A 26,975-nucleotide genomic window follows, 5' to 3' on the forward strand; every position below is an offset into this window, starting at 1 on the left:
AACCACTAATAGCTCACTTCCCAGCTCTTGTCTGGACTGCCCCAGCCAGCTTCCTCCAACACCAAAACCAGCCTGTGGTGTGGGGAACTGATCCTTCCAGGCTTTTCTAGTAACAGTGTGGACGAACCATTACCAGTCTGACTGGTTCCACAGAGCCCTCCAAACCTTCCCCCCCCCCCCCCAGACCCTTGTGCAACGCCTCACACCAGAGCCCAGAACATACAGTGGATACTTTCATGTCATGGAAACAGGACACTGATAGCTTTCAGTTAACTACAGTAATAACGAGCAACAGGAGCACCACAAAGGTGCTAAAAGCATCAGCACACTAGGATGAAGGGGACTAACCCTGGCCAGTGGGCATGCAGGGATCTTGCATCACTCACACCATGGACATAGCTTGCTCTCTGCATTGAATACATTTGGTAAGGCAGATACGGCACATCCTACATTTAGGCTTGGTAGTCTTGAGACACTAAACACAGCCACAGCCAGCACTGAGGGAGTGTCCACATCAGATGATCACCTAGACCCTCAGGCTGCTACCATAACTTTATTTCATATAGTCTACAAAGTGTATTTGGAGACAGCAAGAGGTAGCAGCATCTGTTTCTGTTCCTTCCAAGAAGCAAGAACTCTGCTCACAATGCAGCACCTCTCCCTCCCAGTACAGGAACCACCAACACACCACTCATTTCAAATACTAAACATGGGAATCAAGGGTTATTAGAAAGCAATCTGTCATTTTATGCTCACAGGCTAATTTTTGCTATATCTGTTCTCTGCCCTGGCTAAACTATTCAAAGCAAAGTTTTTGGATTTTTCACTGCCAAAATGAATTAAAAAACAAAACAAACAAAATCTCCTCAAACCCCCAGTATCCCCAAACTTCAAAAAGCAGCAAGTAATATAATTGATAGATGCCGACACATTTAATAACTAAAATGTTAAGGGGATATCTATTAACTTTTGGGAGTAGTTTAACAGGCACTCTACTGCATTGAGTTATATCAACAGGTACTGAAGCAGGCCCTTAAACACAGCTTTCACTTGCACCCACAGTTCACTTACTACAGACTCATCATCACCACCTGTCTCTTCATGGAGAAGTGATTTAGGCAACACCAACAAGATCTACCTTTCCTTTACAATGACATTTATTAATTTTAATAACATGAACTGTGAAAAGAACTCTGGCATTTTATATGTTCCACATTTTTACCACATTTTGTCAATTCCAGACCAACTACTCTCCTGTGAGCTGCACTACAATGTGGGCCACTTTTCTCCCACATACACCACCTCACATGAAGGTTGCTGACATCCTTTTCAATGCAAATCTCCATTTTTCCCGTTTCAAAAACCTGCTTAATAAATAGGATTTCAATTCAAGAACTACTGCAAAAATCATGCATCTGAAACAGTCCACAGCAGCTCCAAGAAGAGCAGAAAACTGTGCGGTGACCAAGATGCAAACCCTGCGTACCGCTGGTGAGCCAGACATCTCTCCTTATTCTGAGCAAAACCTCTTGGGTTGCTCTGCTCTGACTACTTGAAAATACCACCTTATTTACTGTATACAAAAGATACATGTATATATTGATTTTAAAGCAAAGCTTAAGGCTTTTGCAGTAGATTTGGATCTGACAGGGAAAGTCTAACCCATCCCACTTCCACTGCATTTCTGAAGTGTGAGGGTACAGAAAGACCACAGCTATATTCAACCACTAAATTAGCTCTTCTAAAACATATTGTATTTTTGATATATGAAACTTAAAAACAATGGTTATGATCTTCCATATATGTCTGCCCTGCCCCCTGATACATACTGGCACGAAAGAGATACAGAGCCAAAACCCTCAAAATCATAATCCAACTTGATTTCAACAAGATCAGCTCACAAGCCAAGTCCTAAATATGATTTGGCCGTAACTGACGAACTGATTGTGTGTGTGTGTGTATGTGGGTGTGCTCTGGATGCTCGCCCCAAGCCAGCTGCTGAATAGCACTATGTAAACACACCAAAACAGTTGGGAAATGAATGGAATGGAGCCAAGACCTAGGACCCATAAACAAGAAACCATTTAGGCTATGAAAGCAACTGCCCAGCAGAAATGAAGAGAGAATCTATGTAAAACACATTTTCTACCGCTGTTCATAAGGAAAGCCTAATAGGAATGCCAAGGTCTTCCCAGAAATCATTCATTAACTTTAGAAAGGCTAAGGGAAGAGGAACGAGCTCACATGCAATGAAGACACATGGAGATGAAGGGACTTATTGCAGGCATCTTAAAAGCCTTTTTCTCCTTCTAAAAGACAAGTGCTGGAAACATCCCCATCAATTTTTCATGGGGATCAGTTTCAAGACCATCTCACCCCAATCAAGCAGGGCTGAGCCAGCACTGAGCAGACCTGGGGGTTACACTTCCTACAACACATGGCCCGTCAGTCCCACCGGCACCAGACCAGAAAGCAGGAGACAGCACAGTATGTCGCAGTCAATGTAAGGAACATAAAAAGAAAAAATCTCCTGCTCCTCCCTTTCCTGAATATATCAGGTTTGGGGGGAAAGTTTTTCTCCCACTCTACAGTTTCAGCCTAAGTTTCACATTTTTCAGTGACAGTAAGTAAAAGCAGATCACTCTTATGAAAATGACTGGTCTCCAGACAACAAACTGCTTGCTATCTAGTTAGACTGTGAAATAGTCATTAAATACCAACCACCAATCAACTGACTGTTAAGGGACCCTTCTTGATGAATGCTACATGAACCAAAAGAACTTCACAGTCTCCCTGCCTTGCTGAATGGGGCCATCAGTCATTTTTCAGTGGTCATTTGTTACATTGTTTTATCCAAGATACTTATAATCATAATGAATTGAGACAAAACATCTTTGCCTGCAAGTAATCTAAACTGAAAAGCACATGACAGAAAGGACAGATTGATAGCCAGTGCAAAATAACTCCCCTGAGATTAATATATTTTATCCTGTTGATGTTTCTAGTCATAATTATACTCTAGGAATACACTGAATTATGTTAGACATGAATGAGCTCTTAAGAGCAGTCATTTTCCTTCTAGGAAAACTGCATTTGTTTGCAACAGATACAGAGGGGACAGCTGACAAAACTTAAAACATAGCACCACACTGCTACTCATATGCTGATTATGCAAATAAAACCATAAAACTTCCTTGAAACATCCTCATATACACTAAAAAATAAAAAAAAAAAAAACAAACAATTTTTAACATGACCAGACTTTCAAACCACTAGAAAAGAAGCAAAGATTGAAAGTCCAAAGAGTCCAAACTCCATCCAAAACCAGTGCAGCTCCAAAGTCAGATGATGACTCTGGACTTGTCCAGCTTGCAGGAACAACATGGAGTTATTCCTCCCCACGTATAGGACTTTTCCCTTTGCTGAACTTGATGAGGGAGTCAGAGGTGAGACAAGGGCACACTGGAGGTCAGGAGACTGCAAAGATGGGGTGAGCTCTGGAGAGCTCAGGAAACACCCCCTTGTACTGAGTCCAGCCCTCTAAGCAGCTGAGCCAAAGATTGCTCTTGTGTTCAGTTTTGGGTGGTTTTGTTACATTTTGGGTGGGTTTTGTTGGTGGTTGGTTTTGTTTGGTTTCGAGTTTTTAAAGAGATGACACACAGGTTACATTTATGAGACAGCAGTATTTCTCGGGGCTTATAGCATAGACCACTTTAGAAAATAAGCAACTACCTCCTAATACCACTGAATCCAATTCACTCTGTGCTGTTTATCATTTTTTGAGCATTAAATAACTTAGCTCATCATTCAGTCTGATCAACTGCACTGTCCCAGTAGTATTTCCGCAAGCTGCTTGCGAAACCACAGTGTGAGTGGAAGATGGCACCGCAGACCCCTTGTTAAGTACAACCCAGATGCACCTTCCCAATCTGAGCAACCTCTTCTCCCCCTTAATTTTGCTTTCTAACCTCCTTTTAGTCCTGTCCACTTATTTTTCATTTAAAGTCTTGATCTTTATTTTGCCCAGCACTTTGTCAGCTATACTTCTGCTGTGTCAGTTACCTATTTCTTACCAGCTGGTCTCTCATCTCCATAAATTCACATTCAATCACCGTAGACTGAAAAGCATTAACTTTAAATGTCAGATTCAATAGAGAACTGAACCTCTGGATTCAGTCACTATTATTATGGAAAACACAGAAGCACTGTATGCTGTGTACATTCAATATATGTGTATGCCATCAGGTTTACTTTGCATATTTCTTATTTTTCTGAGAAAGACTCAGCTGACCTCATTTTATGAGACAAAAATTTATGTTCATGTTTCCTTCCTTAGTTGCATTTCTGCTTAGATATCAGTTATTTATATAAAACCACATTCACATATATTATGCCATGGCCTAAGGAGACCAACAAAAACTAAAACATAACAAAATAACAAACAGACAATGCAACCCAAGTCCTTTGTACCTCTGATGATACACTAACATGCCTGTTAGCAAAGGAAAACTTTCAAAACTTGGTTAGCAAAGCAGCAACAAAGTGAAAGACTGAGGCAAGGTGTTGGGTGAAATCCAGCCTCTTTCACATTGAAGCCAGAACCTTATCAACTTATCTTAACAGTGACCACAGAGAAGTCCTCTCTAACTCTATTGCTTAAGTTTTCTGGAATCAATCTTCCCAGAAAAGGAATTTTTAGCCTCAAACTTTGAATTCCTCCACATAGCCACATTTTTTTCTCATTCAGCAATATGATTTGATCATGGTACTTTCCTAATATAAAAGATTAACAGCTGGATTCAGAGCCCTCCTTCTGCAAAAGCTGCCAAAGAGAAAGCATGCAAAGAAACAACTTGGCATCTCCTTCCTTATCTGTACATATTTTGTGCAGCTTCCCCACGACTGCTGCGGGATGTTATCAGAAGGGCATGAGATAGTGCAACTGCGGCTTGACAAGAAAGGTCACCCTGCTCTCCTTCCTTACTTCTGCCACCACTCTGCGTTGAACCAAAAACGCAAAAGCAAAGAGGAACAGAGACACAGAGCTAGCAGTGCTGCATCCTTCATGCAACTACAGACTTTTCCAAGAAACCTGGAAAAAAGTCCTAGAGTCACCTGATCTCAAAGCCCTCCTCCTTTGTGCAGACTCTGGTTATGACAGTCCCTCTCAAGGATCTGACAAATCCTTATCTACCCTGGTAACACTTCCCAAGCCAAATACCTTAGACAGTCCTCTAGTCTGGTCCAGTTTATCCTCAGTTCAATGCAAAACATTACCACATTATGGTACTACTGCTCTGTGCTGTCTTCTACATAGTATCAAAAGTCCACTGTACCATAATAATATCCAAAGGTAGCTTAAAGATAATTAGTTTGGTCTTTGCACCCCCTCACTTTCTGCCAGTAAAGAGCCTCCCCAAGTCTGTATATACAGGATCTTACCACTGTAGGTCTGGAAGATGCAATCAAGGTTTCGATGGTATCAGTTTTCCACTCTGCTACTCATAGCCAGGAGGCCTAAGCAGGGAAGTGTTTGCTCTGCCACGATGCAAGCCCACCCCAAGATATCAGACGTCCATATGGACAGAAGCCATCAACATGCCAACCATCAAACCAAAGAGAAATTCCTTAAGACTTTGTGTGCTGGTCTTAGCAGGCAACACCTCTGTCTCACATCTGGGCATACAGAGTCGCCAATCCCACAGAGAAATTGTGTACAGTACTGCAGAGCTACTAATACCACTCACTGTCTCTATTAGTGTTAAATATGGATTCTGGATCCCAGGGTTCTGGGACCTGTGATGTATAAAGCAAATGTTCTACAGATAATTCTATCTAAAGACAGTTTCACTACCTTATTGGGGGAAACTAAATTGAAGGATACAGATGATTCCCTCAAGTCTTATGCTGCTTGGGAATCTGGAGGTAGCTAGGATCAGCATGTCCGTTACCTGTTGTGAACACTAAAAAGGAGTACCCAAGAACGAATCAAACTCTCCTGTATCCAAGTCAGCCATTCATAAACTGAAAAACTTCTGAGTCACTAAAAGATTGATAAAACCAAATTATCACTGAGATAAAGAAGAATCTTTGTCCTCCTGAACAACTTTGCTCAAGTTAATAACACTACAGACTTACATTTCTGGCATTGAACTGATACCATACTTTTGCAAAAATCTGGGGACTTTGCTGGGGTTTTTTTGATTGTTCAACCCCTGAATCCCAATCAGGGGTAGGAATAAAGCTCTCTAGGAAAGGGGGTTTCTACCATAATGTATCCTTCCTTGACTAGTAAGAGTTTTCAGAAGGCCTTATTTGTGTTGTGCACCATCTTGTTGGACCTTGACCTGTATCCTGCTGTATCACACCCTGCATTTGTCATTAAAATTCATTTGTTCCAGTGCAAGCCCACAGTCAGCTTTGTTTAAACAGCGTGGGCAGGAACTGGTTAATGTAGCATCCCAGCCAAAGCCTACAGTTCACAGCCACTGACAACTCAGACTGACAGATGTCAAGGCCTACGGAATTTGATCATCTTACAAAGCATAACAATAGTTGGTAAAGCACAACAGTCCACTAACGTCTTCTTCCTTTTTAATTAGCACACAATATACATGCCGTAAGACAGCCATTTCTCTATGGTAAGAAAACAAAGCACCAAGATACTTTCAAAGACATCACATCCTATCTGACTTCTTAAACAACGTTGTCAATGTGGCATCTGAGTGGCCATCCCACAAAGTACTAAGCTTCATAACCAGTAGCTGTAATGAAAGGTAACACCTCTCTCATCCTCCATTCATCCTGGCAAATAAGAATAATGAACACCACTATGCATCAGCCCATTCAAACACCTGGCTTCAAAAGAATTACTTATTACCTTAACATACTACTGGGTTTTTCCTTTGAACATTCAAATTTGGTAAGAAACTGTTGCATTAAGCTCCAGCTGTGTTAAGCTATAGTATTCCCCTGCCTGAAAGACAATATGGCATACAAAACTCAGACCAGTAATTTAATCTATTATGTTTTGTAACACAAAATAAATTTTTGATAATAGCAGTAATATATATAAAGCATATGGCTGTAAAAATGTCAACCAACTTTTATGGCTTTCCTCTTCATATGAGTATTCAGTCATCCGTTCGTCCCTAGATCCACTTCAATCCTGAAAAAGACAAGATTAAATAATTTAATTGATGTATTTTTTAGAGATTCATTAATCTCTAACCACCGACATCTGTCCCATAGTAAAAGAGAGGTCACAAGAACAGGAAGTTTATAAGCACTTTAAAGAAAACTGGATAAATATGACAAAAAGTATATTGGAGAAAACCTTATGCTTCTTCTTAACTAACAATTTCAGTCAATGCTCTCAAGCATCTCTAATTTCTGAGCTGCTACTTGAGTGCACTAAATCCCAACTGCTTTAATTAATATTCAGGGCCCACCATATACCAGTACACTGCATTTGTACAGGTAAAGACAAAAACTTTCCAGCAGTTTCTGAGTGCCAATATTCTTTACTGGTATTTCAAAATGTGTTTCCCAGAAATACTATGCAAGATCTGGGCAACAATGCATTAAAAGCCAGAATACATTTATTAGTTAGCTCAGTCAATACACCAGCCACAGGAAATAACCATGCAAGACCATTACAAAATTTGAACAGTTATTTCCTGAAACGATTCCTGCAGATATGTGATTATTTTTTTCATTCGGTTTCCATATGAATCTATTAAAAAAAAAAGCATAACAAGATTTAAATACTGTATTACACTTTTGGAAGGCTTCTTCAGGTTTCAGAAAATATACTAATCCTGTAGCCTAACTTTTTTAAAGCCTGGGGGAAGGGAGAAGAAGGGAGAAAAGCTTTACATGTCCAAAATTTAAATAACAGACAGTATGTCTTAAAACTCTTGTCAGAATATGTGCATGTATCTGGAAGCAAATGTTACATACATATGTCTCTTTAAATAATGTAAATGGTGTGAAGTCAAGAATCTGAATCTGCTGTCAGAGTTATTATAAACAATCTGCTGTTATTTTTGTATCATTCAAAATAAGGTCATCCTACAAACAGCAGCAGAGCATCACCTTCCCGCTTTTACACCACAGCCCAGTATTTCATTACTGCTGTATATACCACTACTTGATCAATATGTTTCCAAACACTAAGGAAACTTTTACACTGAAAACAAGACAAGAAGCTCCCTTCAGCATACAAAATTCATTAATACTCATGTACTTTGCTACTATTATATTGACTAAACACTATGCACTTTTTTTTTCTAACAAAATATCAAGGTTAATAGGAAAAAAGTATATATCCCTATGATTTATAAAAGGTTGCAAAATAACCACAAACACTGACCTAACTACATGTAATTAAATACTGTAGGCTTAGAGCACACTAACTTCTAGACCATTGCTCATGCATCTTGCAGATTCCTTTTTCTTGATTAATCTTCACAATACTTGGATTGCTTAAAAATTTCCATTTCTTGAAGCAGATTTTTTTCTTTTTTTTCTTTTTAATTTTAAACCACACACTTGAAGAGTCACCTTTGACTCTAGCTGCTCCTTTTCTGTGCTAATGTCCAAAAATGGGACAAGTGGACCACGTTTTCCATATGCTGGACTTACAGGATGTAGTTATTTAACCTGGGCAGGAAATAACGAAGTCATCAAGTTCTTTAAAATTAAACGTAATGCATTCAAGAGCTTCCAAGGGTCTCTGTCAGACGAAGACAGAGTTTGACCTGTCATTGCTTCCAGTTCTCCAGGTTTTCTCATTATTACTCTTCCCTATATGCATACAGACATTCATGCTCCCACAACACAACTCAGCCTCAAGTTACACAAGAACACTAAGTCCTATTAGGTTACCGTGGCTATGGAGACAAGAGCAAACATGGGTATGTTTTTCATGCTAACACACCACTATCCAACTAGCCACAGCCGCAGCTGGTTTTGTGTTATTAAATCATATACAACCACTCTTGTTATGAAAAAGCATTTCATTAGCAATGACAAATAATTGGGTTTGCTTACTAATTATCTTTAGGTCTGCACTATTTATCAACCACTGAATTGCCCACGTCCTTGCATCACTAGGGTGGCTCCCCTCCACGGAAGGGCTTCTGCATGGAACATCCTTCTCTTCACCAAGCACAAGCCAGGCACACTACAATCTCCAGCAGTGTCACCATCCCACAATGCTGCTCCACCATGACACACACAGTTTGGGGACAGGACAGGGTTTATTCCCTAGCACTGACCACCAGGGTGACCAAGAGCATTGACTATAGTGGCTAGTGCACACTTTCCATACATGCTATCCATACAGGCCACAGACCTCTTTGCTCCAACTATTTTAGGCTGCTTCTGAGGAGAAGATGAAGTGCAAACCATTTATATGAAAAACATTTAAATAGTAACTCCATGAATATGTTGCCTTATTTTCAGAAGAGATGAAAATACTCAGCTTCAGAAGAAAAGACTTTGAAACGTGTAAGAAAAATAGGACCATCTGCCCTTACAGATATAGTGCATCCATTCTGCCACTAAAAGAGGCTGCCCTTTGTGTAGAGGTACCCTTGCCTCTACAAATAGAACATATTTGAACATATAAAACCATGTTAATTCATTGAAAACCAAGTTCATGCTAGGATCACTTCTACATCTCTTCATATACTGCTACTTTTTAAGTAAATTCCCATTAACACAGTTGCACATTATTCCTTGTGCTGTTCTCCCCCTTTTGTAATTCAGACTGGTATGGGAACATAAATTCGGAAAAGACAAAATCATTTGCTGAATCAGGATTTAATAACTTCTCCCTCTACAAAGTAAATCCCATATTTGGGCACAACCACGTTTCTTAATCTGCACTCGCACTTCTGCAATGCCTTTCAAAGGCCCTGAGTCACAACAGACTTCCCCGAAGACAGAGCATAATTCTCCCACACTCACAAAGGGCCTCCGAACATCAGGAAAGGCAGGATCACTGAAAACACGGTTTCAGCAATGTTCAGAGACAAAGCAACCCAGGTTATCCTGAGGATGGCTACCTTGACATTAATAGCAGCCACATACTTAATCGTTTTTCCTTTTTTCTGATTCTTGCAGGGAAATTTGTAAATTCCATAAAGCAAACATTCTACAGAAGGTACAGGTAAAATATACACTAACCATGAGCTACAGATTTGCAACAGTCCTCAACTTTTAAAATCAGTAATAATAGAGAGAGGATGAAATTCAGTGCAGCATTGCACTGAATCAGCATACCCAAAAATCTACCTAAATTACACTTGGAGTGTCTAGCTTTCTTGCCTTGGGTCCAGCCCCCAGGATGTTTGTAAACCAGATTCTGTAACTGAAACCAGGCAAAATACTTTGCCACAAGTTGCCTGCAAAGAGTTAAAAACTTTAAATTCCAAGATAAGCCACTGTCCCACCAGCAGCCATCACAAGCTGCAAGATGAACTGGGTAATACAGCTTAAAATACATTCAGTTTAGGATAAGTGTAACTGCTATAAATTTTCTAGACCTCATAAGACCAAAGGAGCACTTTCTATGCATTTGGTTACTCACTAAGTAACTAAGTAACTGCAGTCATAAAGCTTATTCTGTCTTCAGAATTTTTGCTAGTCTTTGTGATTTCTGTTTGAACAAGGCAAGCAGAGTTACTTGCTTTAAGATGCCAGGCCCCACCAACATCTTTGTTGCTCTGATGTAGTGTCATAACAAAAATATCTTAAGCTGCTCAAAATATTTCTAAAAATTAACTTAATGCCTCAACTTTTGGCTCTCCCTGGTATTTTAATAAAAGAGGAGCGGGAGGCAGAGAGTGGGATGCTTGTTGCTAGGCAATACCTAGCTCTCCTGAACTCCTACAGACTGAAATATTTATCCAGACTCCCACCAAGAATGACATACAGCATAGAGAAAGAAGAGACACACGCACTTACTAAAGTACATCATGATTCAGGGTAAGAAGTAGCAGTTCTGCCACCAACTCGGTCCCTGGAGCACGTAAACCAAGGAGGCTGCAGTTTGGGATGGGAAGGTGATAGAGCTTCCCTGGAACATCTACCCTGATTTATTTCAGCTGAACCTCATGGGGTGATGCCTCCAACACTTTCACACTGAACCAGAATGACCTCAATGTCATTTGGCTCTTGGCAGCACAAGAAAACCCATCTTTTGCTCTATCTGACTGTATAGCTGTGATGTTCTTCTGTTGTTTGGGTCTTTTCCCCCCAAATCATAATTCAAGAACAGGTTTCCATAGAAAAAAAAGCATACAGATAGCCAGATGTGGAGGAATTATTCATTTAACCAAACATACAACCTTTAAACCATGCTCCTCTCCCTTTTTCCTTTACAAGTTTATTCAATGATTAAACTTTCAAGGAGTGCTTACACAGTCCTTCAGTAAAGTCTTAAAATTAAAAAACAGTGTTCTTTAAGGGGTCTTTTCTTTGACATTAATGAATTATTTTGAACTGAATAGCTTCAAGGGTAAGTTCCAGACTTTCTCAGACTTAAATATGAATTCCAAGAACTCTGTTCTCTCTAAAACTTAAGGGTCTGGTTTGACAAAGTTATAAACAAATACGCTACAATTCATAGTTTTTGAGACTTACGCATGTGGGAAATATGATGCCTTTCAGTAACATTAAAAAAAAACCCTGTATCAATGTATACAAATAAAATTAGAAAGTGTGCACACCGATAAATTGCAAAGGCAAAAAAAGACTTAGTTAAAACCTGGAGAAGTAATGGGCTCCTCAAATGCCTGGATTTAGGTAATAAGCAGTAGTCAATCTATAAGAGTGCAATAAATTTCAGGGAGAGAGGAAAACGTAGCAAAATAATAAATCCCTTTGAAGTTTGATTCTAAAAGTAGTTACCTTTGACACCCTCAGTTGTTTGAATGGATATCTCTGAAACCTTGATACTCCTTCACAATGCTAGTTTAGATAGAATTACGTTGGTTTTCATTAGATATAAATAAAAGAGAATGCTGATAAACACAGCCACACATCACTCTGGACAGCTTCTGTGACATAAGGAAATATTCACATTACAGCGCACACTTTCAGTGCAAGGTCTCTTAGTTCACCACCTTATCCTTACACATAGTTCAAACTCCACATTAGAGTTAAAATTTTATTTACCAGCCTGTGCGCAAATCCTAAGGGTACAGTGGGCCTTTTCTTGTTGCAAGAATTACAGCTTCATACATGTATTTATTTATATAAACATATATCTATGTATGAATATAAAAACATGCACACATACACCCACAAATTTCTGGTGAATTGATTAAATATTTTTTGTAAATAATTGCATTACAGAAGATGCCAAAAGCATACTTCTGGTACACCATGAAAACAACACAGCATGTTCAGCCAAGCTGTAAAATTTAACTGTTTTTCTGAACCCATAAAGAACTGGAATTAAAAAGAAAAAAGAAAAGAAAAAAGTGATCTTTTCCCCTTATTTTCAGTCTTTCTTTTTCCCCTATTTTCAGATTTTCTTCAACAGTACATATTATTCTCCAGATAACATCAATCCAAGATTTCTACTCATAAGGGCTTACAAGCATCTGAAAGAAATTATGAAACAGTAGTATTTTAAAAGTGGTTATTCCCAATTACAAGTTGGAATCATCTATGTTGAGTTTCTTAAAAAAAAACAAAGTGATTAAGTGTACTAAAAACAAAGTCAAAGTTTGAAATCCAAAAGAAAGGTATCCCTACAGGAAAGCTACTCATGTTTCAAGTAGGATAAGAGTGTAGCAACTTGACAGTGATTTCTCCATATCATCACAATGGGGAAAGGGATAAAGACCAACCTCTCCAGTGTATCCTTCATCAGGAGACTAGATTGACTATAGAGGCTGCATAGAAAAAGACCTAACTGTGCAGGTATCTTATTTTTATTTCACCCTGCTAATAAGGATTTGCATTACCAAATGGTATCACCCACTTCCCCTATTCTGGTTTGATATTTTTACTCAAATTACGTTTATGCTTGGTACAGAATCAAGCTAGCCCTGATTGCAGTACAGGCAACAGCGTTCAAGACCAGGTTGGATGGAGCCTTGGGTGATATGGTTTAGTGTGAGGTGTCCCTGCCCATGGCAGGGGGGTTGGAACTAGATGATCTTGAGGTCCTTTCCAATCCTAACTATTCTATGATTCAACAGTCCAGCTTTTCTCAACACTGCAAGACAATCTTCATTTATATTCTAACCTATTCAAAAACAAACCAAGTTTATTTCCTGTTCAAAGGCTGATGAATCCCAGAGTCCATCAGAAGAACAAATAATCTTTGCACCTGTATGCAGTTCCAAATCAAATACCAGAGCTTAAGGTCACCAGTCTCTTTAGGATTCTTGGCAGAGCATCAGTTTCTGCATGGACCTTATGTTCCATGTGGCAATGGCAACCCCACAACTACTTATTTAAGGGAGGGTGGCTGATCACCTATGGCCACACGCTACAAGTCCACAGGAACAAGTACAGCTTCAGTGCAGGCTTGTGCCAAAATCTGCTAACCGTAAACCCAGCTGCAGTAAGCATCCCATGGTTTGGTAACAGAGCACAGGTACCAGAGATTTAGCTTGCAAGAAAGCCTGAAACATGTGAATGTCTGAAACAGATCAGTTCTGCCCCAGCTGGCAAATACTACTCTTATGCAGCTCAAAACTTTGTAGAGAGTCTCCTCATAGCTGCCCTCAAAGGGAACACCAGGACAATGGAAAAATCAGAGTAGGGAGAAAAAAATGCAACCCTGTTTATATGCAGTAGCTTATATAAACCCTGGCATGTCTTCTTTTACACTGTGCACTAACCATCATCCCACTGCAGATGAAATACCATACAGCTTTCCCCTTACCACAGTATTGAGCACCCTATGTTGTTTCACAACCAAACCTGTTAAAGAATACACAAAACCAGAATAAGCTGAGTCCATTAAACTTCTTTTTAAAAGAGGAAACAAAACCTTTCCCACAAGCAGCAGAGAAAGCTAAGCAAGCTGTAAGTTTATACATCACCAGAGGGCAGTTGTAAAATCAGCACTGATGCCACCACAGCTGACACAGGCAGCAAGACCCAACACTTGTTTCACCATCCCCATCCTGGAGATGGTCACCTCCTCAGAGGTGCCAACTGAGCTGTATGTGAGTCCCACCTCACTGCATCAATCAGTGCAAGGTAAGTTAGTAAAAAAGCTGTCAAACTGATCAAACAAACCTGATTTTCACCTCCAAAACAGAGGTGGCAATAAACATGAGGCAGCACTTACCTCTATAGCTAGGACAGTCACAGCAGTTTGAGAGGACAAGTGTCAACAACTTACCCCAAAGTTGGGAAAAAAGAGCAAAGTAAACCAAGCAAACACTGTCCCAAGTTGTGATACACACCAAAGAAAGCCCCACCCATCCTCATTTCCAAGCTCAGAGTTATGATTCCAAGGAAAAAGAAAGTCAACAGCTGAGTGTACCTGGCTTGATACAGTGGGTAGCAATGTTCAGCTCCTACTCCTTCCTGCCTTTGCTCAACCCACAGTAAATTTTAGCACTGAATTCATCCCAATTTGATCCCCTTCTTTTGCTTTCCATTTGAAATATACCAATGAAATGCTTTTTCAATAAAACAGCATGATATCTATGTATGCGAAGGTCTGGGTACATATTCAGGCTATAAACTGGGGGGCACTATATGACAGCAGTGATGCTATTAATCAGTTTAAGGAGGTTATTTGGCTGGCATTCTACAGATGTAGCTAATGGGTGTCTATTTTCATTGGAAGGCACTCTCTAAAATTGATCAATTGACTACGGGTGTTTCCAGTAGTAATTTCTGATGTCTTTTCTCCTAGCCTGCCCTTTGTTGAAAGGGCAGACCAGCATTAATTACTACTAATTATCCCTCAGCATATTGGAAGTAAAAAGCTAAAAAAAGGGAGAAATCACACATTTCTCTATACAACGTTTCCATCAGGCACTGACCAGCTTGAAACAGCTCCACTACCAGATTCAGTAGCTACAAGCCTTTTATTAATAATTGTAATTCCACAGAAAGTCACTGAAGCGTACTTGTACACTTGGTATATTTGGGGGGAGCAGAACTGACAGCAGTAGTGTTCCTGGAGAATTTCCACTGGACACTCTCCATCCCTCTGTAAAGCTCAACATAAGCCATGATTAGCTTTAGGAAAAGGTGCATGTGTTTGGAGATCAACCTAGTCATAGTCCACCAGCCTCCCTATCTCTTGTCATTTCTCTTCTTGTTCTCATAGCCCTTGTGCTCTGGTTGTTGTCCTGTGCTTACCTAAATAGAAATATACTTTTTTCTCCCCTATGTGACAGCTCTCCCATCACTTAGATGTTTTCGGGGGCAGGGGAACATTGGGGAGTAATCAAATGTACTATTTTATTCAGATTTTGAGGGGTGGAATTAATCTGCAAATCTGACTACATATTTAAAAGCAAAGACCAGACGTAGCCCGATTTCCAAAGGTAATTTGTACTTTCCAGACTCCTACTGAGATCACTGCAGCAGCCTGCAGGACTCACCATCTGCAAGCACTAAGCCCATGCCATTTCATTCTGCAGACCAATACGGACAAACAACCCCTTTAACCATGGTTCAGCAATTAGTCACATTCACAGCCCAGAAAATACAACCTGAAGAATAACTTCAGTGGATAAAGTTCTTGCCAGTTGGCGGGTTCATCTCACCTACCTACAGATATCTACACCTGCACTAGCTGCCCTTCATGGCTCTGTAGTTAAAGGAGAGAAGCAGGCAGTTCAAGGGCCTGAGTTACTGTCATTGCAGGCAGTCCAGCAACTGCTTGTTACCAAAGAAGCATTTTACACAAAATGGTACTAAGTTGTCTGCAGAGTGAAGGGCACTACAAGTTTTAAGAGCTTTGGGGTTTTTTAAACAAGTCCTGGGTTCCTTTGTTCTCCAGATCAAACCCTCACATTTTTAAGACTTCAAAAGTCATTATTTTCAATGGAGCCAGGCAGACTTGAAAAGGAATCCCATTTTTAAAAGAGTTTGGACAAAAAGAAGTGAAAGAAAAAGTAACTTGAGACTGTTAAAACACTACTGTCAAGCAGGAATTGGCAACACCATGCTTCCTGCATACCAAGGTGATACACAGAAGTTAATACTGCTCACCAGTTACATGGACACCAGCATATGAAAAGAATTATAAAAATCAGAAATTAACGATAGTAAAGAAGTTGCATTGCTTGGTTTATTAAGCTAGAAAGGAAAGCACTCCACAGAAACAATCCTGTATTACATAGGGGAAAACACAGTTTTAAAGACCAAAGATTTTTGTCCTGGAAATCAGGCAGACTGGCTAGTCCTGTACTCAGTCTCACCTCAGGAAAACCAATAAATCCCAAATGGCCCTCACCATTCCCATTAGAAGCTAGCAAGTGGACTCATCACATTTAATGATCTCTCACAGAAGATGGTACAAATAAATTTAACAATAGACTATGTAAATACCAGAGTAGATTACCACTGAAGAGAACCTTTTATTGTTTGGGGGTTGTTTTGGGGTTTTTTTCCCCCAGTATTCCACAGTGAACAGAAAAAGGATGTAGACGTGGCAGTATGGATATTGTTTTGAATGAAACATGCCCCTATCAAGGCTCAAAGACTTCCATCCAAGACACTCAAAGCTATTCCTGGCTGACCACCACAATCTGTAACCCCTACAAACCATCCAGACTCAGAACAACATGAATTACACGAGCAACAATACTCATCACTTCCCTGAGGATCAAGTTCAGCAGCTCTTCAACAATCAAAGCTTTTGTTTTTCTATCAATTCCCTTTGATTACTTTTTTGATTTGCAGGACCACAGGACATGGTACACGACTTTAATTGCTTAACAAAGTGGTTAAACTAACTGGCAGTATGAGAAAGGTGTTAGCTGAAGATGCCCCTGGGATCTTCATTCTCAGTTTAATGCTGGGAATGCACCTACCTAGTATTAAGTAGTTTACGAGCTTCCCCATAATTTCATTAACTATTGAAAAATAATCCTGTCATTTAAGTAAGAGATAATGAACACAGCTGCTGTTGTCACAGTTACACTGATTTCAAGTGGTTGCCCCTCATCCACCATCAGTGTCACAAAAGTCTCCCCGCCTTTTCTCCCAACTACTTAATCCCGTGAGTTACACAGGGTTATTCTTTGTATGCTACCCAAAACAGAAACATTTGCAGTTGCCCAGACCTCAAGCCTCAAGTGTAATCCCACCTTGCTCAGGTTCATGATCCCTACAGCCCCCCTTGACACACAGCCACCACTGGACCCTGCTCCCATTGACACTTGACCCAGGCAGTGAAACGCTCCCCTCTTGACCACTGGATCTCCCTGTCCACCCAGCTCACTGCAAGGTTGGGTTTGGGGGCTTTTTAATACACAAGTATTTCTTCCATACCCTAAGTAGTGTTCCTGATTATCCACTAGATACAAGAATTCTCTGTTATTTTGAGCTTTCAATATTCTGAATTCACTGGTAGCAGTACAGGTGGCTGGGGTGACCTGCTCCAAGAGACCACCGAAACAGAACCTGCCTCACACAATGCTCTCTTATTGAAAAGGGTTTTGTTATCAAAGATAAAGCAATTATAAAAGCATCATTACACTGGCAAACTTGAGTTACTAACACCACCACACACAAAATACAGCAGCGGAGAGGCAATCAACACATTATCGCTGTATATAGCAAGATGTTGAAAGATAACAGGAAGGGATTCTATAGATATATTAAGAATTAAAGACAAACTAAGAACAAAGCAGGCCCTCTCCAGAAGCTATCAGGAGAACTGGCTACACAGGATTTGGAGAAGGCTGAGCCTCTTAATGACTTCTTTGCCTCAGGTCTTCACTGGCAAAGGCTCTGACCACACCACCCGAGTCTTGGAAGGCAGATGCAGGACTGTGAGAATGAAGAAGACTTTAGGCCCACTGTAGAAGAAGATCTGTTTTAAGATCACCTGAAGAACCTGAACATTCACAAGTCCATGGGACCTGATCAAATCCATCTGTGGGTCCTGAAGGAGCTGGCAAATGAAGTTGCTAAGCCACTGGCCATCATATTTGAAAAATCATGGCAGTCAGGTGAAGTTCCTGATGACTGGAAAAAGGAAAATATAACCCCATTTTCAAGAAGGTGAAAATGGATGACGCGGGGAACTACAGACCAGTCAGTCTCACCTCTGTGTCAACAAAAATAAAAATAATAAGTTTTGGTTATGCAGACCAAATTTAATACATAATAAAAAACAAATCACTGAAAAAAATTCCCAGAAGTGTGCATATAAAATAAGACAAAATAAAATAAAAATAAAACGAAAACCAAACCACACAGAGATCATATATCAATAGGTTAAAATCCCAACTGCTCCCACCAGGGCTATTACTATCCCTCTCTAGCCCATTAGGCCTTGGTAAGCAACTGAAGGCTTGTAGCTGGTGAAGGTAAACAGAGGAAGGCTTCTTTCATTTAAGGGCCATTTTGACCAGCTGCATCACTTCTGTTCTCAGTCCTACTGATGCATTACAGTCAGATTATTTTCCCATCTCATACAGAAAGAAAGCCCACTTTTCTCATCTCTCTTTCCCTTATCAACTGACCAAGTGACAATAACATGAGGTAGGTCTGGTGATCCACCCTCCCGGCTGCTTTCATGTCCTGCTGCTCACAGCAGGCATGTGAACATACAAGAGTCAAGCAGTCAGTAAATCTTGACCAGCCCCTAATCTTTAAGGTATCAAATATGGTAAATCATCCTCTTGTACAGAAAAATCTCATGCACTGGGGCCAGCAGTTTAACAGGCTTTGATACATGGAGAAGGATTAGAAAAAGCCAGCATCACTTCAAAATGAAAGACCAACGAGGTCTGGCTTCCTAACAAGCAAATTCACTAAGAAGACACAGGCTTAAATGTAAACATCTTAACTTGCAGCATATCAGTAAATACAAAGTATGCTCTTTTAAACACACACTAAAAGAAGTAATGTACTTTTTTTCTGTGTTGCTTTTCTTAATAGAGTTTGAAAAGAGCCCACAAGGAAACACTACACTGAATGAGTTCAGGAGGGGCATATTATCAAAATACAGAGGAACATTTGTACTAATATCACAGAATCATAGAATAGTTGGGTTGGAAGGGACCTTCAAAGATCATCTAGTTCAACCCCTCTGCAATGAGCACAGACATCTTAAACAGTATCAAGTTGCCCAGAACCACATCCAGCCTGGCCTTGAATGTCTGCAGGGATGGTACATCCACCACCTCTCTGGGCAACCTGTGCCAGTACTAGACCATTCTCATCGTAAAAAATTTCTTCCTCACATCCAGCCTGAATCTCCCCTCTTTTAGTTTAAAACCATCACCCCTTGTCCTGTCACAACTGACCCTGCTAAAGAGTCTCTCCGCATCTTTCTTATAGGCCCATTTTAAGAACTGAAAGGCCACAATAAGGTCTCCCTGGAGCCTTCACTTCTCCAGGCTGAACAGCCCCAATTCTCTCAGCTGTTCCTCATAGGAGAGGTGCTCCCCCCCTATGGTCATTTTTGTGTCCCTGCTCTGGATCTTCTCCAATAGGTCCATGTCTTTCCTATACTGAGGACTCCAGAGCTAGATGTAATACCTAGGTAGGGTCTCACCAGAGCAGAGTGGGATGACATTCAAATTACTTAAAAACAGACAAACATCTCTAGGCTGTACCAGGGATGTACAAGTTCCACAGAAGTTGCTCTTGAGGAGTTTCCTGAAGACCCATGCACCAGCAATAGCAACAGCAGTGCCAGCTGTGCCTTCCGCCTGAGATTTGTCATACTTTGTACCCAGCACTCTAAGACAAGCACCGTTTCCTGGCTCACGAAAGAAAACAATAATAAACTCTTAAGATAAAAGACTGAACAGTCATGACATGCCCTCCCTCCTCTTGAGCAGGGCAACAAAGACAAAACTTTGAGTTGAGTTCCATTACAGGGTTGGAGCAGTAGGTGGTAGGAAGGAGGATGATCAACACAGACCTCCATACAGAGGCTCACAAAAGTCTCCTGAAGGCCTTGGGAACCAAGATGGGGCCATGTGCTGGAGAAGGCTTGCCATGGACCTCAGCAGGAAACCACTGCTGAGCTGCCTCTGTGAGGCTCAGCTTCCTGCTCGAGTCATTTTCTCTTCCCCTCCCGTCTCCCAAGCTAGACCAAGACAGAATAGCTCTTCCATGCAAATGAGGGGCACTAACACGCAATTAAACTAGTGCTAAGCTTCAAGGAGATCAACATTATCTTGAGCTTAAGCTACAACCACCCTAGAGACAAGACCCCACAAGACCATGGCATTTTCTGAGCTGTTCCCAAACTGAAAAAATTTAGCAAGAGCAGGCAGCATAGCTAGGAGAGCATATGTCTTCTTCCTCCCTCCTGCTAGGGGTGTGCCAGAAGAGGATCCTCATCACCTGGCCCTCCCCTGCTTTCACAGCTTTCTCTGTTGCCACCTAAAGAACCATTAATGAAAAACTCACAAATTGTAGGAACTAGGATGGAGGAAACCTCAAGAGATCACCTAGTCTCTTCCTAGCAATTCACACCACTGTGATTACCTCAAAAATCATTACATCTTTATTACAGCCATTAGAGACAAGCTTCAAGAGCAGAGTCACTGGACCTGCAATGAAAAACTGCCCGTAGCACCAAGATTCATTCTGATTCACTCTGAAGACAAATCATCTGCTTTAACTTACCACCAGGACCACAAATAGAACAGAAATAGACAGCTCATGCGGCTGGGAGTTTGCCAAGAGCTCTGATATTTACTTCAATTGTTCCTATAGACATCTTTAAAGTAAACATTTTTTCAATGGAAAATTAGGATTAAACCCCCCACAAAATATTACTTATTCCAATCAATTTGATGCTTTTTAAGGCTGTTTGGCAAATCAACTACCACAGCTACTGTCTGCAAAATGTTTTAAAGATTAAAAGCAATATGAATTACTATCAAAAAGTTTTAGCTGTCAAGAACAAGAGGCAACATTAAGAAAAATACATTTTCATTCCCTAGCACGATATAATAGTCTTTTACAAGAAAAAAACAACCCATATCAACAGTAATCAGTCCTCCAGTTCCTTAAAATCTGTAAACAAGTTTTACGATTCCTGCCCCCCCAAAAAAACAGCACCAGGAGTGGCAAAACACAGCTCCTTCCTGCAGAAGTCTGTGTTCTCCTGGCTAAATATATTTCCTAAGAGAGGCAAGGCTATGCTAACCCCAGTCAGACGAAGTTTAGGGATACTGCTGAACTCTAATGCTGGCACATCTAGGTCATTACAAAGGTCCTTGGAGCTGATGATCTAATTGGTTGTGATCCCTAGTGAAATATAAATGTCAAAATCTCAACTCAAGGTACATAAAGACATAAATGTAAATCTGTAAGTGTATATCTGTACATAGGCTATATGTTAGTAATGAACAATAGTTAATCCACTCAAAATAACACCATTCTCACCATTAAAAAGATATTAATCTTTTTAGTACAGTAAAAGGACACATGGAAATGTAGACACCTTCAAGGTAACAACATGCAGGAGGTATTATTACTATGTACAGGCACTTCTAAATACCTCTGATCTCTTGGGATTTGGTTACAGCTGATTAGTCACACCCAGAGAGTCACCACAAATAATACCACAACATTTTTTTTTTCTATTGCATACATAAAACCTTGCAAACTACTTTTTTAATTAGAATTTTATCATACAATGTCAATATAGTTTTAACTATAAGGATCCTGGACATTCAGATGCATTCTAATGAGCAATGGTCAGACAGAATGTTTCACTCCTGTACTATGCCTTAGGGACGCACTGTCTGAAAGCGATATTAATAAATCCATTATCATAAGCATTCCCCTATACAGAGCAATTATGTAACTTTTAATTATCTTCCCTTGTATGTTACAGTGACATAAGAAAACAATGCTGTTAAAAGCAGTAACAAACACCAGTACACACTCGTGAAAGACAAGGGCAGACTAACAGGAATAGAAAGGGAACGGCAGGAAGGGAAAAAGAAGAAAGACTCAAATGCCACTGAAACGTAGAGAAACGAACACATGTTTACTGCAACTCACCCTACTGCATTTGCATTTTCTCTGATTCTCAGAAATGGAAACGAAGAACTATTAATGATAATGAAGACCATCTAGCTTGCTGCCACCATGGAAGAAATCATCAAACCCTGAGTGTAAACCAAGGGTTATACACAGTACCTCCTAAAAATTACAGCAAATGAAAGACTATGCTTTACACTTATTTTGCTCTGTTCATTTCTCTGTATAAGTCTAGCATTTTTTTAATGAGATTTGTCTGAGGGAAGCAGCAGGTGAGTCCAGCAACCAACTGTTCCTTTTGTGACTGTGCAGTCCTATTTACTTTAAAACAGGTGTATTTGGGAATTTTTCTTGCTTGCTCACAGCTCAGTGCCCCAGCGTTGCCATTTTTAGCAATTCCTTCCTGTGTGAACAGGCTCAAGCACTGGGTTTTCTTTCACACGCTGACAGGAAGCCCTGCCACCAAGGCTGCAAATGGTGCATTGGAGAGAGGTGCAAGGAAACAGCATTAAAAAAAAAAGAAAAAGACCAACCCCAGAAATTCTCATAATTAATATTTTAAAAGTAAAACAGAAAAGTAATTTAATAGGTGTGAGGTCTGTATGAGAAAGGGTTAAAATTGCTATCTACAATACAGTGAAGAAACTCCTATGATTTATTATGTGCACCAGATCAATAGTCCTTGTCCTCCAATTACTGGGCCAAAAAGTAGGTGGAAAGCCAGGTGGACCACTGGCCTCAAAATATATTCACCAGCTACTCCAAGTTTTACCAGTAGCAAATTTCTAGGTGTCAGTAATGTAAAACAGCTTCATTAAAAATGGTATGATAGGACAGAGCACACCTTCAGCGGTTTTTTAGAAAACAGAATTTGGGGAAGCCGTGAGCACCCTCAAAGGCAGCGCTGCCATTCAGACAGGTATTATCAAGTTGGAGAAATGGCTTGGCAAAGAACATTGTGACATTCAGCAAAACCAAATAGCAGGTCCTGCAGCTGGGAAGGAATAACTCCATGTGTGAGTAGACGCTGGGGACCAACCAGCTGGAAAGCAGCTTAGCAGAGAAGCAGGTGAGGTCCTGGTGGACAAAAAGGTGACCATGAGCCAGAATCACAGAACAGTCAGGGGTGGAAAGGACCTTAAGATCATCTAGTTCCAGCCCCCCTACCATGGGCAGGGAAAATGGGCACTCAAGGCAAAGAATGCTAACAGCATCCCGGGCTACAATAGGAAGAGCATCATGAGCAGGTTGAGGGAGGTGATCCTTCCTCTCTGCTCAGCCCTGATGAGACATTTGGAGTTCTAGGTCCAGTGCTGGGCTTCCCAGCACAAGACAGGACAGACATAAGCACAGCGGAGGGAATTCAGGGCAGGCCAACAGGCTCGTCAAGAACTGGAGCACTCGTCAAGAGCTGGGGCTGTTCAGCCTGGGCAAGAGAAGGTTGCAAGGGGAACTGACTGCTCTCTGCCACTACCTAGTACAGTGCAAAGACAACAGAGCCCAGCTCTTCTCAGAGATGTTCCCACACAGGACAGGAGGCAAAGGACACAGCTGCAGCAAGTGAAATTCTGATTAAGTCCAAAAAGGAAAAGGTTTTATGAAAAAGGACATCAAACACTGCAAGAGTGCCTAGAAAGGTCGCAGAATCTCCATCCTTGGGGACTTTCAACACTTGATTACACAAGGGTGGGAGCAACCTCACCAAACTGCCTACCATTCTGAGTTTTACCCTGTGCATATTAGGTTTCTTCAACCATGAAGACTTTGGCAATGCAGTTTTTTGAGTGTAGGAAGATCCCATTCCAGTGGCACATATGTTTTTTAGACCCAGAATTCTCAGGAAAATCTGAACTAGGGAGCTTCATACACATTGTAGCATTCTTACAACCAGACAGAAAAAAAAAAAACCCAACCAAACCTTATTTTCCTCTAAAATGTTAAAAATAATTGCAATTTTTTCTTCAGAATGCATAATCACAAGTATGCATGCGTGTGTGTATGTAAAATACATATTGTGTATTTGTATGCATTTGCTAACACACCTTGAAACCTCCTATTTGTTCATGGCATTCTGAAGAGGTGAAAAACCCAGCCTCTTCAGTCGTACTTTACCACAGAAATACAATTCGCATTGTTAATTCTCACTGTTCAAGGATATTCCAGCTTTCCCATAATACAAACTGTATTTTAAAACATAGTTCCTGTGTTACAGGTTTCCTATTCTTCCCACGTTATGCCCACTAAGTGTAACAACAGCTATAGCCACAGCTTACATAGACACCAAAAAAGTGACAATATGTTTTCAGCTGAAAAGAAAGACCTGTGTTACTGGAGTGCTAAATCACATGCCATCACTAGCACATACTTCAGACTATGTCCAGGGAACTTCTGTATCTTGGATCAGCTGTTCTGATAAAGATTTTGTAAACTTTCAAGAGGTGAAAAGCAAAGTAATAATAACTCCACCAGTTGGTTGGTGTTGGTATTTTTTGTCTCCTACTCACACATGGTACATTTATGTAAGCATGTTATAACCCATCTGAGATATAAAATATCTTCCAAAGGGAAATTTCAAGTTTCAGATTTTTATGTACAAATGAAGAATAAGAATCACATGATGAAACAGAAGGAGAAACAGATTTCTGTAGCTTCCCATCATCTGTGAATGAAGCACCAGGTCGCGTACGTGATATTAATCACTCAGGACTTCACAGACTGCATCAGCAGAATTACATATGGAATCCACAATTATTATTATACTTCAGTGCTTAACTTAGACTGTGCTTAGTACTGAGGACGCAGAGGACATGTTCAGTTCCCTTTTCCCTTCAAAACTAGTGCAATCTCAGATGATATTACTTCCCCCTTCTAGAAAAATAACACAATGCCCAGGTTGCATCTCAGTTCCAAAATACTTAATAATGCTGCCCTAAAACAATGGTTTTCAGCAACATCTGTAGAGTCACAGCATCATAGAATCAACTAGGTTGGAAAAGACCTTTAAGATCACCAGGTCCAACCAATTACTCCAGGACTGCCAAGACTAAACCATGTCACTGAGGGCCTCATCTAAACAGTTTTTGAACAGTTCCAGGGATGGTGATTCCACCACTTCCCTGGGCAGCCTGTTCCAATGCCTGAGCACCCTCTCTGTGAAGAAAGTTTTCCTAATATCCAGTCTAAACCTCCCCTAGTGCAGCTTGAGGCTGGTTCCTCTTGTCCACAGCCTGTAAAGAATCACAAAGGTCATGCTTGGTTTTGGGTCGTGGGACATATCTATACTTGGGAAACATCTGGAAGAGAGCAAGGGAGCTCTGCCTTGGTCCAGCTCACTAGGCACATGGCACCTCTGGGCATCTGTCCAGAGTCCCCATCACTTTTAGGAGTGGATGCTCACTAGAACAGTTCTTCATGAACTACACCATCAAAAAAAGCCCAAGGGTGAGCGATTGTACCTTTCTCTATGTTGTGTCACACCAGGACACTCAGCATTTGTGGAAGCAATCAGCAGCCAAGCAGCTGGCAGTGGTATTCCATGAATAGTAAGAAAACAATCCCAACAGTTCACATCGAATGTCTAGATCTGTCCCATAACCATCCTTGCACTGTAACTGTAATTTTAAATAAAAACCTCATATTATTTCATATTATATTGAGTCACATGCTAAAGAGAATATACAACTTGGGACAGAGGGGGACAAACACCAAGGAAAAAAACCCAACCACGAAAGCAAAGTATCCTCTTTCTTAAAATACAGTCACGAGACTGAGATGTTTCAACTTCTAACCCACATTCTCCAGAGAAGGAATGAAAGGAAGGAGGATAAATACATGTTGCCTAAGAAGGCTTAACAATCTAGATTCACTGTTACACTGTTGTCTGTAAAAACACAAACCCAGTTTCGCCCTTACAGATTTTGAAGTGGGAAACAGGTGATTTAACTTTATTATTCTGTTAGCTTGTATTAATAAAAGTATGGCAAGAAAAATTTTACATATTAGCTTTCACTGAAAATAAGAATTAAAACCCCACAGATTTACGACACTTTCTTCGATTACGACTACACTGTATAAATATAGACTGAGGCAAGTGGAAAAAAAAAAAAATAACAAAAAACACGTTGGTCTAGCTCAAATTTTTAATATCATAAATTTGTAGCTAAACCGACAAGATAAAGTAATGCTACAGTCCTAGTGTTTTCTTTTTCCATATGCAAATATGTGACTTAACTATGTGAGGTGCCCGGGACACCGACTGAAGCCAGGAGCATGAATTGCTTCAGAGCACAGCAAAGGTTTACTCACTGTCTCCAAGCACCAAGTCCCTTATTAAAATCACTGCTGTCATACAATTCCAAAAATAGGTTTTGACTGTGGCAGTAACAGTTTCTAGCTCTTGACATAGACTGAGATGTATCTAAAAGCTGTACTTCAGAAAAAAAAAACTATGGTTTCAGTTTAATTATCCATTTTACTTCTTGCATTCCTTAATTCACACTTAATCTAATATTTAATTTCTTTTTATGAAGTTAAAAATTAAAGCACATTAAGAAGTGCAGTGTCCTTCTAAGGAATAATTCAGACCCAGCACAAGCAGTTCCCAACTGTAGTTATGTTTTTCACACTGTACCACCTAGGAAACCCTTTGTGCACCCAGCCACAGCTCCCTCAGTGGTAAAGCAGAACAACAACTCTACTAGGACAAGACAGTTACATTTCCTGATGGAGGGCACCATTAATCCAGAGGAGGCCACAGATATCATCAGAGGACTGGAGCACCTCCTGTCTGAAGC

At 40.4% G+C, this 26,975-nt stretch overlaps 1 protein-coding gene across 2 annotated transcripts in view; it reads right to left on the reverse strand.

Moving 5' to 3' along the window:
- Positions 1–26,975, reverse strand: part of KLF12 (KLF transcription factor 12) — a 244,941-nt gene that overhangs the window by 164,936 nt on the left and 53,030 nt on the right. For both annotated transcript variants that reach the window (XM_034074351.1, XM_034074350.1), the window contains exon 2: positions 7,105–7,168. In XM_034074351.1, coding sequence (XP_033930242.1) covers positions 7,105–7,125 — 21 coding nt within the window. In that variant the 5' untranslated portion in view covers positions 7,126–7,168. The remainder of the gene's footprint in view (positions 1–7,104; positions 7,169–26,975) is intronic.

The sequence above is a fragment of the Melopsittacus undulatus genome, chromosome 2 (genome assembly GCF_012275295.1).
Source record: "Melopsittacus undulatus isolate bMelUnd1 chromosome 2, bMelUnd1.mat.Z, whole genome shotgun sequence".
Lineage (NCBI taxonomy): Eukaryota > Metazoa > Chordata > Aves > Psittaciformes > Psittaculidae > Melopsittacus > Melopsittacus undulatus.